This window comes from Astatotilapia calliptera, chromosome 17 (genome assembly GCF_964374335.1).
Source record: "Astatotilapia calliptera chromosome 17, fAstCal68.1, whole genome shotgun sequence".
NCBI lineage: Eukaryota > Metazoa > Chordata > Actinopteri > Cichliformes > Cichlidae > Astatotilapia > Astatotilapia calliptera.
Genome location: NC_137438.1, coordinates 40,674,725 through 40,688,848, shown reverse-complemented (window position 1 = coordinate 40,688,848; position 14,124 = coordinate 40,674,725). Strand labels below are relative to the sequence as shown.

The window sequence follows — 14,124 nt, the reverse complement described above, 5'->3', positions numbered from 1 at the left end:
CCGCTTTAACAACTCCGGAAAAACCGGGAATACCGTCCGTGGTTGGAATTATGGAACGGTAGCTCGCGGGACCGTGAAGGGGGAGGGGCTTGGAGTCGCCGAGTGAAGTCGTGGCCATAATTGGACATGTGCAGGTCGTTTTACCCGGACGCATGTTTGGTTGCGCCGATAACCTTCCGCTGTTTGCCTATGACGTCAGCTGGCTTACGCTCCGAAGAGTCGCCGGCACGGGGAGCTCCTTCCGCCGCCAGCCGCTCGTCAGCGTCGCGGTCCTGCTGCTGCTCCTCGCTGGTACGTTACCGCGTTGTTAGTAAACCGGGAATGTCTTCGTCCATCGGGGACTGTACGAATGTAAAACACTCGGATTTTAAAAACGGGGCGAACATTGAAACGATTTAGTTTCCAAATGAAGACCGAATATTAAGATGGGGATATGCTCGGCGGGCAGAGACGGGTGGGAGTGTGGAATAACTTTAACACGCGTGTCCTCGTTTCCTACTGAGTGCATACTTGCTGCAAATATCGGTAAATGTGGTGCGTGTTACATAATCCCACTCGTGACGTAATCCACGGTGCTACACCTAACTGACATCTAGTGGCCGAAGGTGTCACCATCATGACGTATCTGGTGAAAATCTCACGAATTGTCACAGTTGGAGGGTTTCGTGTAGCTGCGTTCCCGACATGAAGCACCAGCCCCGTGGCTGCTCTCGCACTGCTGGGTGTGCAGTTCCTGGGAGCACCCAGAGCTCTAAGCTGAAACCTGTATTTACAGTTTGAATGGACGTATGTAATGCTGTCCCTTATCCACTCTGAAGCAAAACTCTGTGCTTTCCACACGTGTGTATATAATGTAACCATTTTACATTACAGGCCACTTTCACACAGTACTATAAAAAGTATTTCATTACCTATAACACACATGTCACACAAACGCACAATTTACAAGATGAATTTCAAAATGTATTAGAAGATAGTGTGTGTGTGTGTGTGTGTGTGTGTGTGTGTGTGTGTGTGTGTGTGTGTGTGTGTGTGTGTGTGTGTGTGTGTGTGTGATAGAGAGACATGGATCAGCTCCTGCAGCCACGAAACAGCTGTTTCAACAAGAATTCATAGTAAATAGTTAAATGCAGCCATGCTGGTGTTCAGCAGTATTTACCCACAGAACTTACCTCAAAACAGTTTAACTTATGAATCACAGCCAGTAGATCCCATTCATGCATGTTTTCTGGGGTTAATAAAATAATCCAAATATGATAGTCCTCTTTTCTCTCTCTCTCTGTCTTCAGTGTGACTGTTATGGCTGTCCTCGTCAGACGTGGCCTTTTTGTGGCCCTGCATCATGCCCTCAGGCAGGGTAGCAGCTCAGTCTGCCACCCTGCATTGCCTGCTGCTCTTCTAGGTACCTGCTGCTTGTCTAGAGTAACCTGTTAGTTTAGGTGTAAAATCATCCATATAACCAACGTTGGCTGTGGTTCTTATTTAGTCAAAGAAGGTGTGTGTTTCAATCAATCTAATGTAATCCAGTGCTTAAAAGCATACCGTATACGTACTGTACATTATGACCAAAAATATCAACACACCTTAGTGCTACATAAACCATGCATACAGCTGTGTCAGCTGCAAACACAAGCATTTATAAAGAGATGATAAGTAGGCTACTGAAGTGCTGTGGTTTTAATGTGTCAGGACCCACTGATGGAAACATCGTCACCAGAACTGGGCTTGAAGTATTAAAGTACCGATCGTACAGTAGAGCCGCGACTAGTGTGCTGGATGGGTTTGAGCTAAATAATGACCTGTTTAAGAGCCAGTGGTGCTGGTTTCAGTCTTTATGCAAATGTGCTGTTTTTAAGTAGGGCTGCCACGATTAGTCGACTATTAAAATCGTCGACGACTGATTTAATAGTCGACGCATCGTTTGAAGCTTTGTAAGATCCCAAAAGACGCAGGAATAAGTAGCAGGATTTAAGAGTGTAATAACGGACTGAAACAGAAGATGGCAGCACTGCATGTACAAGGATGCCAACTGCCGTTAAACCCTGAAGAAGAAGAAGCTGTGTCCCAGAATTCATAGCGCAGCCCAGCTCAGTTTCCACCAATGGCGGCAGCTACTTAGTTGTAATATTACTCTTTCTGGGTCACAAAATACACTTTTAAGATATTTTGAGGCGTGAATGTAGTTGTGTAAATGTCAGATACCTGCTCGGTTTACAAGACATCACATATTTGCAAAAGTGCTCCGACGTTTTTGGAGATCTGACACCCACTAGCTCGAAGCTAACGGGAGGTCGAGACCTACTACAGCCGGGAGGAACACCGCTTTCCCGGCACATCGTGCCTCGACCTCCCGGTCGGCTTCGAGCTGGCGGCCTCCGAAGAATGTGGCTAAAAGTATTGCGAGCGCTCGCAAAAGTCCGTCTTAATTTTTTTTTCCTCCCTAATTTTTTTTTTTCCTCCCTAATTTTTTTTTTTTTCCTCCCTAATTTTTTTTTCTCCCATGTCCCCTGGGGGGCTCCGTACAGGTTAAACATGATACATAAGTCACTTAGATAACTTAAATGTTATTGTTTGGCTTTTTTCAGTATTTTATTTGTTCCTGAGTAAATCTGTTTGGCTGAGATTAAAGTTATAGTTTTTACACAGCTGAATAAACGTCAAGCAGACAGCTGATTATCAGAAGTGTGAGATGCTCGAGAATCTACTCCGGTGTCCTGTTATAGTTTAGATAGCAAGGAGTTTATTAAACTTCACCGAAACAATCTGCAAATTTCATTAAAATGTAATAAACTATCATCTTGTCTTTATTTTTAGTTAGCACAGACCTGAAACACTTAAAGCTGTAAGCTAATGATAGTTATATAAGAGCAGATGCTGCTGGTGCAATAAGCTGTACGTTTTACATCCAATGGATGATGATCTGATTAGTGACTAATTGCAAAAATAATCGGTGACTAGTCGACTATCAAAATAATCGTTTGTGGCAGCCCTATTTATAAGGTTGGAAACCTGCAGCCAGGTGAGACTGAAGCAGTCACCTGATGATGATGATGCTGAAACGTTTCTCCATTGAAAACATCCAGATGAACAGAATCAACCTTCTGGGATTGACTTGGATGATTGAGCGTGCATCAAGACATGTAAAAGACGGCTTGAACACACCAGGATGTCTTGTAATGTTTTGTAATACAATGATGAGACAATCTACAGAGGTGAGGTGTAGGCACTAAACAGCTGGTGCCAGGACAACAACCGTTTCTCTCAACGTCAGCAAAACAAAGAAGTTGATGTTGGACCAAAGAGAAGAACACCTGCCCACCCACATCAGCGGTGCTTAGGTTCCTCGACGGGAACATTATCAAGGACATCTCCAGGACTCATGGACAGTGTAGTCAGGGAGGTGTGTCAGCGCTTATACTTTCTAAAGGAGGCTTAGGAGGTTTGGCTTGAACGCCAACATCTCCTCAACCTTCCGCAGAAGCACAATCGAGGGCCTACTAACAGGCTGCGCGACAGTTGTCAACAGCTGAATATCACTACAAGGAACGACACGCGCCTCCCTGACATTAGAAACATCTGTGAGCAGTTTTCTACACTTTCAGAAAACTTGTATCTGTTTTCACAGCACTGAGTTCATCTGTAAAAAAAGATCTAATCCAATATTGTGTCTACAGATGACGGACAGCCTGGTAAAGAACCAGTTTTAAGGCATTGATGCACTTTGTATTAGCAGCGTGTCAGAAACGCTGAGGTAAACCATATTACACAAGATCTCTGCTGAAAATCAGCGACAAGCTCTCATTGAGTAACGGTTCATGAAGTCGGCGTCATGGACGAGGAATCTGAATGTGAAATATTTGGTTCAATTGTCATTAGTAATGAGGTATAACAGCCATCTGCAGAACACCGTGGGGGAGGCTGTGTCATTGTTTGGGGCGGTTTGTCCACTTGTGGTGTTTGGCCGTCTTGTCAAAGCTAACAGAATAATGAAGGCAGGAAAGTACTGTCAGATTATAATCCCCATCAAGTATCTTTTGAAAAGCCTCTGACTGGATTCAGTCTGCAGCACGACTGTGATCTCAAACACGATGGAACATTATTGGTCACAAAGGAGTCTGGGATCACGTAATCAAAGGGAGTCAACATCCAGAAAGCCTCGTAATGTCCTTTGATAAGTGTAGAGACGGGTTCCTGAAGACTGCTTCAAGACATTAACTGCCTAAGAGCGTTCAGGATGTGCGGAGAATAAAGGGGGTCGCACTCTGTACACGTCACTTGTGCCGTATATGATGTATTTCATTTATGTTTGCATGTTTCAATAAGTCGTTGCACCGAGTTTTGCACAGTTCTTTACTTAAGTTAACATTTCTGTAATGATAGTGTTTATGAAAGTCTGAATTATAACGTGATAGCCTCGTTGATGTTATCCCGTACTTGAACGAGGCAGACCTGCTCATGTTGTGATAACCTCTCTCAGAGAATTCATATGTACATGAATGTTTAAGGCTGTAAACGACTGTTAAATTGTAGAAGATGTTGCCTGTAGTCTCGTACTGTAGCAGTCTGACATTCTCTGCTGGGTCATCAGGTCATCTCATCTGAGACTCTGTTCGTTTGTAACTGCTCGTGATGTTGTTTCACCCTCTGTCTGCTACTCTTCATACAGCCCAGTCCTTGGTTGCAACCCTGCTAAGGGGTGTTTGGTTCTAGTGCTGGGTGGAATACGTTTCTCCAACATCCATGTCGGGCTTCAATCTGCTGCATCTAATAACCAAGAGTCAGCCTGTAGCTCTGAGGTCCTGCAGTCTTCCCTCAGGTCCACTGATTGGGTGCTGTGTGCCTGCTCTGCTTTGCCTCACTAAAACTTTAACACTCCTGGTGTGTCAGCCTGACTTTACATTTTTCCAAGATTTTGCACTGATAGATGTTTGACAAACACAGACTTGGTGCCAGTTTGTGTTTTCCAGTAAACTTCATCCTGTAAGAGCTGCTTCATGTGTTGCCAGGTCCTAGATTTGGCTGAAAAATGAGTGCAACCACTGTAACTCGTCTTTAGTCTCTGACCTGCTAGTCTAACAGATAAACGATTCACCGCTTGGCTTTCTTGCAGCTTGCATGCACTGAGTGATTTTGTTTGTGACGTTGCACCACATCCTGCTCGTAGATTCTTGCAGTCTGAAATGGTGCCAGTGTGTTTTTTGTTTTCCTGGACAGCCAGTTTTACCAACATGCACATATGTTCTCTGTCAACCCAGAGGAGCATCTCCGTAAAAGCCTTGCACCTTTCCTTCAGTTCGTACATAAATACAGAGCTTCTCAGGTGGATATGATCCATTTGTAGAAATCCATTTGGAACATTTTGATTGTTGAGGTGTAAACAATCCAGCTTATTCATCTCAACTGTAGCACAATCTGTTTTTTATTGATCCACCTGCTCTTAGATGTATTCATGTTGTTTATATGACGGTGTGCAGTGTAGTTAATACTTGTTGCTCTCTGTGCCTGACCTCTCAGGAGCATGTAGGACTAAAAGGACATGGCCTCTGAGGTTCACACAGGAGGAGCTGAGACAGCGCCTCACACCAATGCAGTACCATGTGACCCAGGAAAGAGGAACTGAGAGGTACAAGTTAGTTTTTCAAAATAAACCACTGAGGTTCATTATGTAAAAACTGTGACCTGGTCGATGTAATCACAGAAGTTACTCTGGAAGCCGTACTTCAACCCGTTCAGTATTTGAAACTAAATCATGAAACTGTCAGCTTATAGTTGCTGCCAGCTGACAGATTATTGCTTACATCATTTATGGTGATGTTTTACTACTTGATCTAAGTTATTACCAGATAAAATCAATCCGCTTGTTGTTCAGTTACATGAACAGGACTGGGATCAGTTTTATTTACACAGTTCCAACAACAGTCGCCTCAGTGCGCTGAAAGGTCCGAACTGAAGTGCATCACAGCTAAATGAAGTCAGTGTCGTGAAGTTTCACTTCGTTCTTTTCCACAGCGCCTTCAGTGGAGAGTTCACGTATCAAACAGATGAAGGGACCTACGCCTGTGTCGTCTGTGGGTCGGCCCTGTTCAGGTAAGACTGCCCTGCTGTTGTTGTGTGACTGTTAGCGCAGTGCTTCAGTGCTGCCGTGTGCATACGTACTCGCCTGCTGCCCCTCAGCCTCTGTACACGGGCACCTGTGGGATAAAGGTGAAATCATAGCATAGTTCTGGTCAAGCTCATCTGAGAGTTTCAGTAGATGTAACTTTGGTATTAATGTGAAAATCCCAGGTGACTTCCTCCTTCAGTTGTCACATTCACAAGAATTTCTGAAAACTTGACCTTGTACTTGAGGTCGCCAGTACGCCATCAGCTTTTGATGGCTGTGGGGTAAAAACGTAAAGGTCAGTAGAACAGCTGACAGTAGGAGACGTAGCACGCCACTACAGTTTAAAATAATATGGCGAATAAGACACAAACCAGTATTTTTCTTCATGGCATTTTTATTTTCTCTCGTAGTTCCAACTCTAAATTTGACTCCGGATCAGGTAAGTTAAACTTCACATTTTAAAAATGTAAAAGATTATTTGAATGTACTGTATGTAAAGCTACGTGTGTGCTAAGAACGAGCTCTTACTGCCTTAAACTGATACTGTACAGCACGCAGGAAACAAGCTGAATGTGGGACACGGTCAACAACAGGCAGACGTGTAGCCGCAGGAGTTTCTGACTTGTTTATCAGTCTTTTGTAAATGTTGGAACAACTTTTATAAACACATCAATAACAATACGGTGTGGTCCAACACTTCTGTTATTATAGTTTATTTCCACTAGACAAACAAGATGAATATTTTACAGCTGCTGAACAGAAAGAATTAAACTGTGGATCAACACAATCATACGTGGCTGTAGTGCGTCGTAGTTCATGTCGAAGTGATGGTCATTACACTTGGCTGGATGTCTCTTTTGTTATGCATTGTTGTAAAGTTTTCAGGTCCATGAATATGAAAATAAATATCGTTAAATCTGCTTCTGACTAAAAGCTCTGAGCTGGTTTGATAGAAAACAAAGTTTCACTTCATGTAAACAAACAACCGACTCTGTAAAAGAGATTCACAGTAACTCCGACAGACAAACGTAGCTACAATGTTACAGATGATGATGCAGCGTGTTGTTACTAGACGACGTGATGCTGTCATGGTTACAGGTTGGCCATCCTTCAGCGACCTCATGAAGGAGGAATCCATTACTAAGGCTGATGACTTCTCCTATGGGATGCACAGAGTAGAGGCTACTTGCAGTCAGGTAAACTCGTCATCAACAGCTGTTGTTTACTCTTCTACTACGAGGTCGTCAGTCTGTCACAGGGCTGACACAGACAGACAACCATCCACTGTCACACCTGTGGGCCAGGTGACCTAACCCCACTGCATGTGTTTGGACTGTGGGAGGAAGCCACACAAACACAGGGACACAAGCTGTTAGCCCGAGGTGCTACCCACTGGGCACTAAAGTGGATGAAACTTAGATGTATTCATGCACTGAATCATTTTAGGCTGTGTTACATTTTCAATTAGACAGAAACACATCGTTTCTCTCAGATCAACGTTTGCCAAGATTCAGTATGACTCACAAAAACGTGACTCACAGCACTCATGTTTCTATGTTTCACCAGTCGTTACGTTCACTGTGACCCAGGCTCAACAAAATGTAGCTGAAGGGTTTTTAGAAAGCATAACATTTGCCACCGGATCAGAATCAGACTGCTTTCAAACAGTCTCTGTTCTTGGCGACTGAATTTTCACCAAAATGATGCAAATAAAGTCATGTGGAGAATATCGTTGCCATTTATCAGGATCAGGAGTAAATCTCTTCCTTTCTGCTTCAGTGTGGAGCTCATCTGGGACACCTGTTTGACGACGGTCCGAGACCCACAGGGAAGCGATACTGCATCAATTCTGCCTCACTGGCGTTTCAGCCTAAAGACACCGCGCCCTCTGCCTCCAGGGGTGAAGCTGAGGGTGGAGCTGCCAGTAGCTCTGCGAGCGATGAGAAGACTGAGCTGTAAAGAAAAACAGAGGAAAGAAGAAGAAAGCCCCTGAGATTAGTTCTATTCTGACTTACTGTGTAAGAAACAGGTGATTATGCGGTGATGTTCAGGATTCAGCCACTGACCAAATATTCTCTGTGAACAGTCATGCAAGAAGGAAGTTGTGTATTTCTTTTTGAGATGCAGATAAGGAAAAGATTAGAGGAAAAATAAGCTGTTTTCAATCATTTAATGATGCGCACAGGAACACACTTCATTTAAAGTTCTTGTTACTCTCACTTATTAAAATTTGGTTAATGGATTGACTTTGGATTTTAAAAACAAACTGCTGTCGTCTCGTTCTGTCACACCAACCCTCTGCATGTCCTCCTCTACATTCATCAATCTTCACTCTGGTCTTCCTCTTTGCCTCCTGCCTGCACCGTCCCTCCTCTGCAAATGTCCTGCCCATGTTATCCTGCCCATCCAGGAAGAAAACCCAGCATTCATTCCTCGTGTCTTTAGCACATACCTCCACCTTTGTGGGGGCTCACCTGCCGGCTCCCTACTCTCAGTACAGATCCCAACTATTGCAGTCATGGAGACTTCTGTCTGACCTCATCTGTCCACCTCCGTCCCCTGCAAACGAGGACGGGCTCACAGCCCTGATATAATCTCACCCCCACCATGAACCTGTCTTACCTGACCCCAGGTGCCTTGCTATCCTCATGCACTTCCTCTCTCGTGCGTTCTCTAGATCTTTCTGACCTTCTTTGTATTTTTTCATCAACACTGTGGCGCTGCTCTGCTGCTCACTGATTGTTCCTGGATTCAAAAACTTGTCCCTACATGTTCATGGTATGGCTGATCAGCTTCATCCACCCAAAACCTTTCATTTCCTGTGTCTGTATTTGGATTGTGTCTGCAGAATTAAACATGATCTGGTTTGTAGGCATGCACACACAAACATGTAGACATTGTTATATCGTCACTTTGAAATGATTAGATTTTATGACCATATATTTTTGAAGACATGGTTGCACACTTATATTTTATTAATGATATATACACTTGCTCCTTCTTTAGCTCTACCTTGAGAAATATTTGCAGTTTTTGGTCACAGTGTGAATTGAAATAGTTAACTGGTGAATAAAAAGTATCCAACACTATGACTTGCTGCTTGTATATTTGAAACTGTAACGTATTTGTGGGTAGTTCCCAAGGGACCACAAGGCAACACGAGACGGTTGTTAAGGGCTGGACCAGTGAGCTGAACGCTGCTTGCTGTGAGTTTTATCTTCTAGTATCACAAAGAGCAACAAAGGCTTCTTCTGGTAAGAGTAGATGTTACGATTAGGCAATGAAAGTGTGAAGCAGGTATAGCAAAACCCAACATGAAACTATTAATTGTTTTTGTGAACATTAAACTTTATACAAAGTGTTCTTTCTATCAGTACCTGTTATCTTTTTGTAGTCTGATTACTTCAGTTGCCTTGAACACTCACCGTATGTCTGAACCTGCTGAGGTGCACGGTTGGTGGACCAGTCCACTAGTTCGGACAAAAGCTGGACGGTCATGGCCAAGTAGGCTGTTTGTACTCGCTGGCCTTTTGATTAAGAACACCTTGCTAGAACCGGACTAGACCTTCCAGAAGTGCCTTAATTCTTCATGGAATTGCTTCAACATTACTGGAAACACTGGTCAGAGATTGTGGCCCATATTAACGTGGTAACATCACACAGATGCTGTAGATTTGTTAGCCGTACATCACTGATGCAAATGTGTTGGAACCCATTTATAAGGTGTTCTTTTGGGTCAAGACTTTGGAACCCATTTGAGTCCACTGAAATGGGATATTGCACAGTGGCAGGAATGAGCAGCAGCACAGACTGAACAGCACAAAGGTTTTATTGGCAGTTAGTACAGTATTGCACTTTAAAATAAATACCAATAAAGTGAAGTGAGCAGTGCAGATTATACAGAGTACTTGTGAAGCTGCAGGTAGCTTCTGAGTGCGTCCTGTGTGTGTGTGTAAGTGTTGTGGTTGAGGTGTCGTATGGCTCGATGGTAGAAACTGTTTTTAAGTCTTGTAGTCGGAGCAGACAGACTCCTGTAACGTCTGCCAGAGGAGAACAGCTGATGTGCTGGGTGGCTGTGGTCCTTGATGATGCTCTGTGCTTTACGGAGGCATCGCTGAAGATAAATGTCCTGAATGGCAGGAATTCAACCCTCCTCATCTTTTCCAAGTGTTTTCACACTATTTTTGCATTTGGCTGGGTCAGTGTCACTACTGGTAGCCTGACAGGGTGTGTAGATCACAGAGAGATTCCACAGGTAGTCCAGCTCTTTCAGGATGGCACATCAATACATGCCACTGCCAGACGTGTTGAAGCCAACAGAACCACACTGAGGCCGCCTAAGTGAAGGAATTAATTTTATTTTCCATTGAAATCTGATGTATTTTCAAAGTGTTCCTTTAACTTTTTCAAACAGTCTATTTAAAAATAAAATCAACCTCATTCTGAATCTTTACCTTTGAATTAGTGTTAAACTAGTTACATTCATTGCATTTAACTGACGCTGGGGTGGCTGCAGCAGGTCATCTAATTGAAAGGTCGGTGGTTTGGGGAACATACTGAACCTCACAGCTGATTCACTATATGGTACATCACATATAGTATGGGACATATATACACCTCCCACAGACTAGACACCGAGGTTGCCATTCTCACATCCTGAGGCAAAGCAAGACCTTTGGTGCTGTAGACGGATGAACTTCTGTAATCCAGCAGGAGAGTGAGTCTCTGTTTAGACAGAGCTGGCAGGTCACACATTGCACATTCTGAGTGTGGTCAATGTAGGTATATGTAGCACACGCAACGGACACACAATGGAAACTCCTCTGCTCCTCAGATGCAGAAGGAGAGAAGCAAAAGCTCAGAAGCTCAAATTCCATAAAGCTATAAGCTGCAGGAATAACCCTGGGTAAATATGCAGTGTTCAGGCGCAACAGAAAGTGAGAAGCAATGCAGTCTTATATGTAGGGATGGGTACTGATAAGATTTTCACGATTCCATTTTCGATTCTGTTTAACGATTCGATTCTTTATCGATTCTCTTTAAAAAAGGAGAACACTAAGGTCGATTAGCTTAGAACTTTGTTTTATATCTTCTCTTTGAACAAGATAGAAATTTAGGAGTAACATGGCCTTACAAACCTAACAGATCTTAAGAGATCCAGCCTACGGCTCTTTAATGGGGTGTCACAGGGTCCCCAGGAAAAAAAATTGTAAATGTAAAATAATAAAATAAATATTCTTCTGTAGCAATCAGAGATGGGCGTTACTGTAATCAGATTACTTTTTTCAAGTAACGAGTAAAGTAAGGGATTACTATTGCAAAAACGGTAATTAGATTACCGTTACTTACCGTTAATTACCGTTACTTTCAATAACAAATTTTTTAGGCACGCTGCGTTACTGCGTTACTAAAACCGTGATTTTTTTTTTTGCGAGAATGTCTCATGACAGTGACGTAAGCGAGTGCGACGTTCGTGACAACAGCTGTGTGCAGATCAACAATGGATCATATATCGAGTGTGGGAGAGAGTATGAGCGTGCAGCGTTTAAAGCGTGGAAGTACTGACCTTACTTTGAGTTTGATTCCATAAAAAGTGACAAAAACATTAGTGTCCGCTGTGCGTGGGAAGAAAACTTCTTTTTACAGCGAAAAACCCCTAAACTTCCAAGCAAGCACCGAGTAGCTACGACGTAATGGGAAACTCAGAGAGAAACTCGCGGATTCTTCCACTGACCGCGGCACACCTGCACCAGGGTAAACCTCCGCCTGCCCCACTCCTGCTTTACAGGTGAAAATAGAGCAACAGGACCGCTGAGTCTTTGACTTTATTTATTTTCTGCTGTGTTTTACTTGCATCTATTTGAAAGACTGAGTGTAAACACACAAAATATTTTATTTTATGTGCTGGAATGTGCAGAAAATAGGTTTAAATGTTAAACTAATTTATTCAAGTCAGAGAATGATGCAGATAATTACATTTTTGCTTGATGCATAAAGTTAAAAGATTAAAACTAATAAAACAAGTTTTAAAAAGAGACTTTTCCATTTGATTACATTTTGTATGATGGATTATGTAGAAAAAGTAGAATTGGGCTGAAAGATCTATCACTTTATCACCTATTCAGGTTGTAAATCGTGTTTTTAAAAAGTAACTAAGTAATTAATTACTTTTGAAAATAAGTAATCAGTAAAGTAACGGGATTACTTTTTTGGGGAAGTAATCAGTAATTAGTTACTGATTACTTTTTTCAAGTAACTTGACCAACACTGGTAGCAATAACAAAGTATGACAAATTATTCTGTAGCAATTACACAAGAATATCCAGTAATGTCCCTGCCTACAATTAAACACATTCACTTACTGAAAATCATCTGCTGTGGCAAACGGGTGCAAACCTTTGACCACAAACTGAGTCACTGCTCGGTGACATTCGTCTATCCTGCCTGAAAGGAGACGCTGCCGGCAGACTGCAGCGAGAACTGCCAGCATCTGAGCCAGACTCTGTCTGTCTCATCATGGTCACTAAATGCACAGTAATGGCAGGTTTGTAATAAGGCAGATCGCGCTAACATAATATGCACTGTTAGTTGATTATTTACCTGCCGCATTAACGGGAGAGGACGTGCAAACGTTACCGCTGCTGCTGGTTGAGATTCACGAGTCCGGAGTGGAATTAAAAACATGACATTCATTTAAGGTCATCGCGTGTTTGTGAGCAAATGCTTTTGCATGTTCGTAGTGTTTCCTCCCTTAAATGAAATATCTACTTTTCAAGTATTGCAAGTTGCCCTGTTGTCATCCGTTCTCGTAAAGTATAACCAAACTTTTGAGCGTTTGAGCCGCTTAGGCGCCGTGTTTCCTGCCAGGTAAATGACGCTCCGCAATGTGGTGACGTCATTCGGGGAAACTGAAATCGATAAGGGAATCGTTTGTAAAAATGGCAAACGATTCCAAGGAATTGAGACAGTGGGAACCGGTTCTCAACAAGAACCGGGTTTCGATACCCATCCCTACTTATATGAAAGAAATGTCATATCCACAGAATCCATGAGTTCAAAGAGCGAGGGCCACAAAGGGCATCCAGCACAGAAGTCAAGGCCCATGAAGGGACGCTAGCCCCTTTCAAAAAATCTATGGCAAGGACATGTGCAGCTGGTGTCACCTCATCAAAGCCAATATGAGGAGGAGATGTAGCTGCTAAGAGAAGGTCTGGCCTCAGGGTCAGATGGCCTGGAACATGAGCAGCTCTTACAGGCAGAAAACAAACACTGCACCATAACAACAGAGAGTGAGACAGCTTTAAAACAGAGGAAAGGACCGCGTCCCTCCCTACCTGTTTATGTAAAAGACTGCTGTTGAAGACAACACCATGCAAAACAACACCCTCTCAGTCTAAGACCCTGGTGCAGGAGCCTGGACTCCCTCCAGGGAAGATCTAGTTACCCTCAGCCTCCCCCTGAGGTGACACGATGCACACAGGCTGTGAGAGAGTGTCCACCACCATCTTTAACAGTCTGAGTGGCACTAAGCAATCGTTGATGCCATTGTGCCCAGTAACCATAACATTGTTTGGAAATGCCATCTGTGTCCCAGCTGAAACTGAGCGAGGCAGTGATAAAACACGGCCCCTCTGTGGTCCGACTAATGTATCCAGTCGCAAATCGAAGAAAGAGATCTGCTGACTTGGAGTTCGTGAGCTCTTTTTAAAGTTCACTAAAAAACCCAGTGCCCGAATGTGGAACAGAACCAGCGAATGCAGGAATGCAAACCTGAGAAACTGCCTGTGGCTCAGGTGTCTAGCCATGTTAGATTGTCCTGTGGACCAAACGGGATTCAAAAGCTGTCTGACTGTTAGAACTGGAACGTTTGTAGATATTTGTTCAAGACTTGCAGGGCCCATATAACCTTCAGGATTGACTGTTTGTGGGCCAAAATCACACCTGCATGCCTCTAGAGTTTCCATACAAGAGGCAACTTGAAACTGTCATCACCAGCAAAAGCTTTTCTACGAAGTATTAAA

At 43.3% G+C, this 14,124-nt stretch overlaps 1 protein-coding gene across 3 annotated transcripts; it reads left to right on the top strand.

Moving 5' to 3' along the window:
• Nucleotides 1-55: 55 nt before the first annotated feature.
• On the top strand, nucleotides 56-9,192 carry msrb3 (methionine sulfoxide reductase B3). Of its 3 annotated transcripts, none has more exons than XM_026146375.2 (7): nucleotides 147-291; nucleotides 4,667-4,816; nucleotides 5,515-5,623; nucleotides 6,010-6,087; nucleotides 6,514-6,542; nucleotides 7,202-7,299; nucleotides 7,883-9,192. In XM_026146375.2, exons 2-7 carry the CDS (start codon nucleotides 4,741-4,743, stop codon nucleotides 8,060-8,062), a joined length of 570 nt encoding a protein of 189 aa, XP_026002160.1. In that variant the 5' UTR covers nucleotides 147-291; nucleotides 4,667-4,740; the 3' UTR covers nucleotides 8,063-9,192. The 3 variants fall into 3 exon arrangements, with proteins under 3 accessions (XP_026002158.2, XP_026002160.1, XP_026002159.1); XM_026146374.2 differs by lacking the exon at nucleotides 4,667-4,816 and adding an exon at nucleotides 1,290-1,402 and having other exon boundaries at nucleotides 152-291; XM_026146373.2 differs by lacking the exon at nucleotides 4,667-4,816 and having other exon boundaries at nucleotides 56-291.
• Nucleotides 9,193-14,124: the final 4,932 nt, after the last annotated feature.

Bases quoted from the DNA above. Each gene is read 5' to 3' on its own strand.
- msrb3 (XM_026146373.2), top strand. From the start codon at position 153: ATGTTTGGTTGCGCCGATAACCTTCCGCTGTTTGCCTATGACGTCAGC. The intron at 5,624-6,009 runs GTACAAGTTAGT...TCTTTTCCACAG, and splicing joins CAGGAAAGAGGAACTGAGAG to CGCCTTCAGTGGAGAGTTCA. The intron at 6,543-7,201 runs GTAAGTTAAACT...TCATGGTTACAG, and splicing joins TAAATTTGACTCCGGATCAG to GTTGGCCATCCTTCAGCGAC.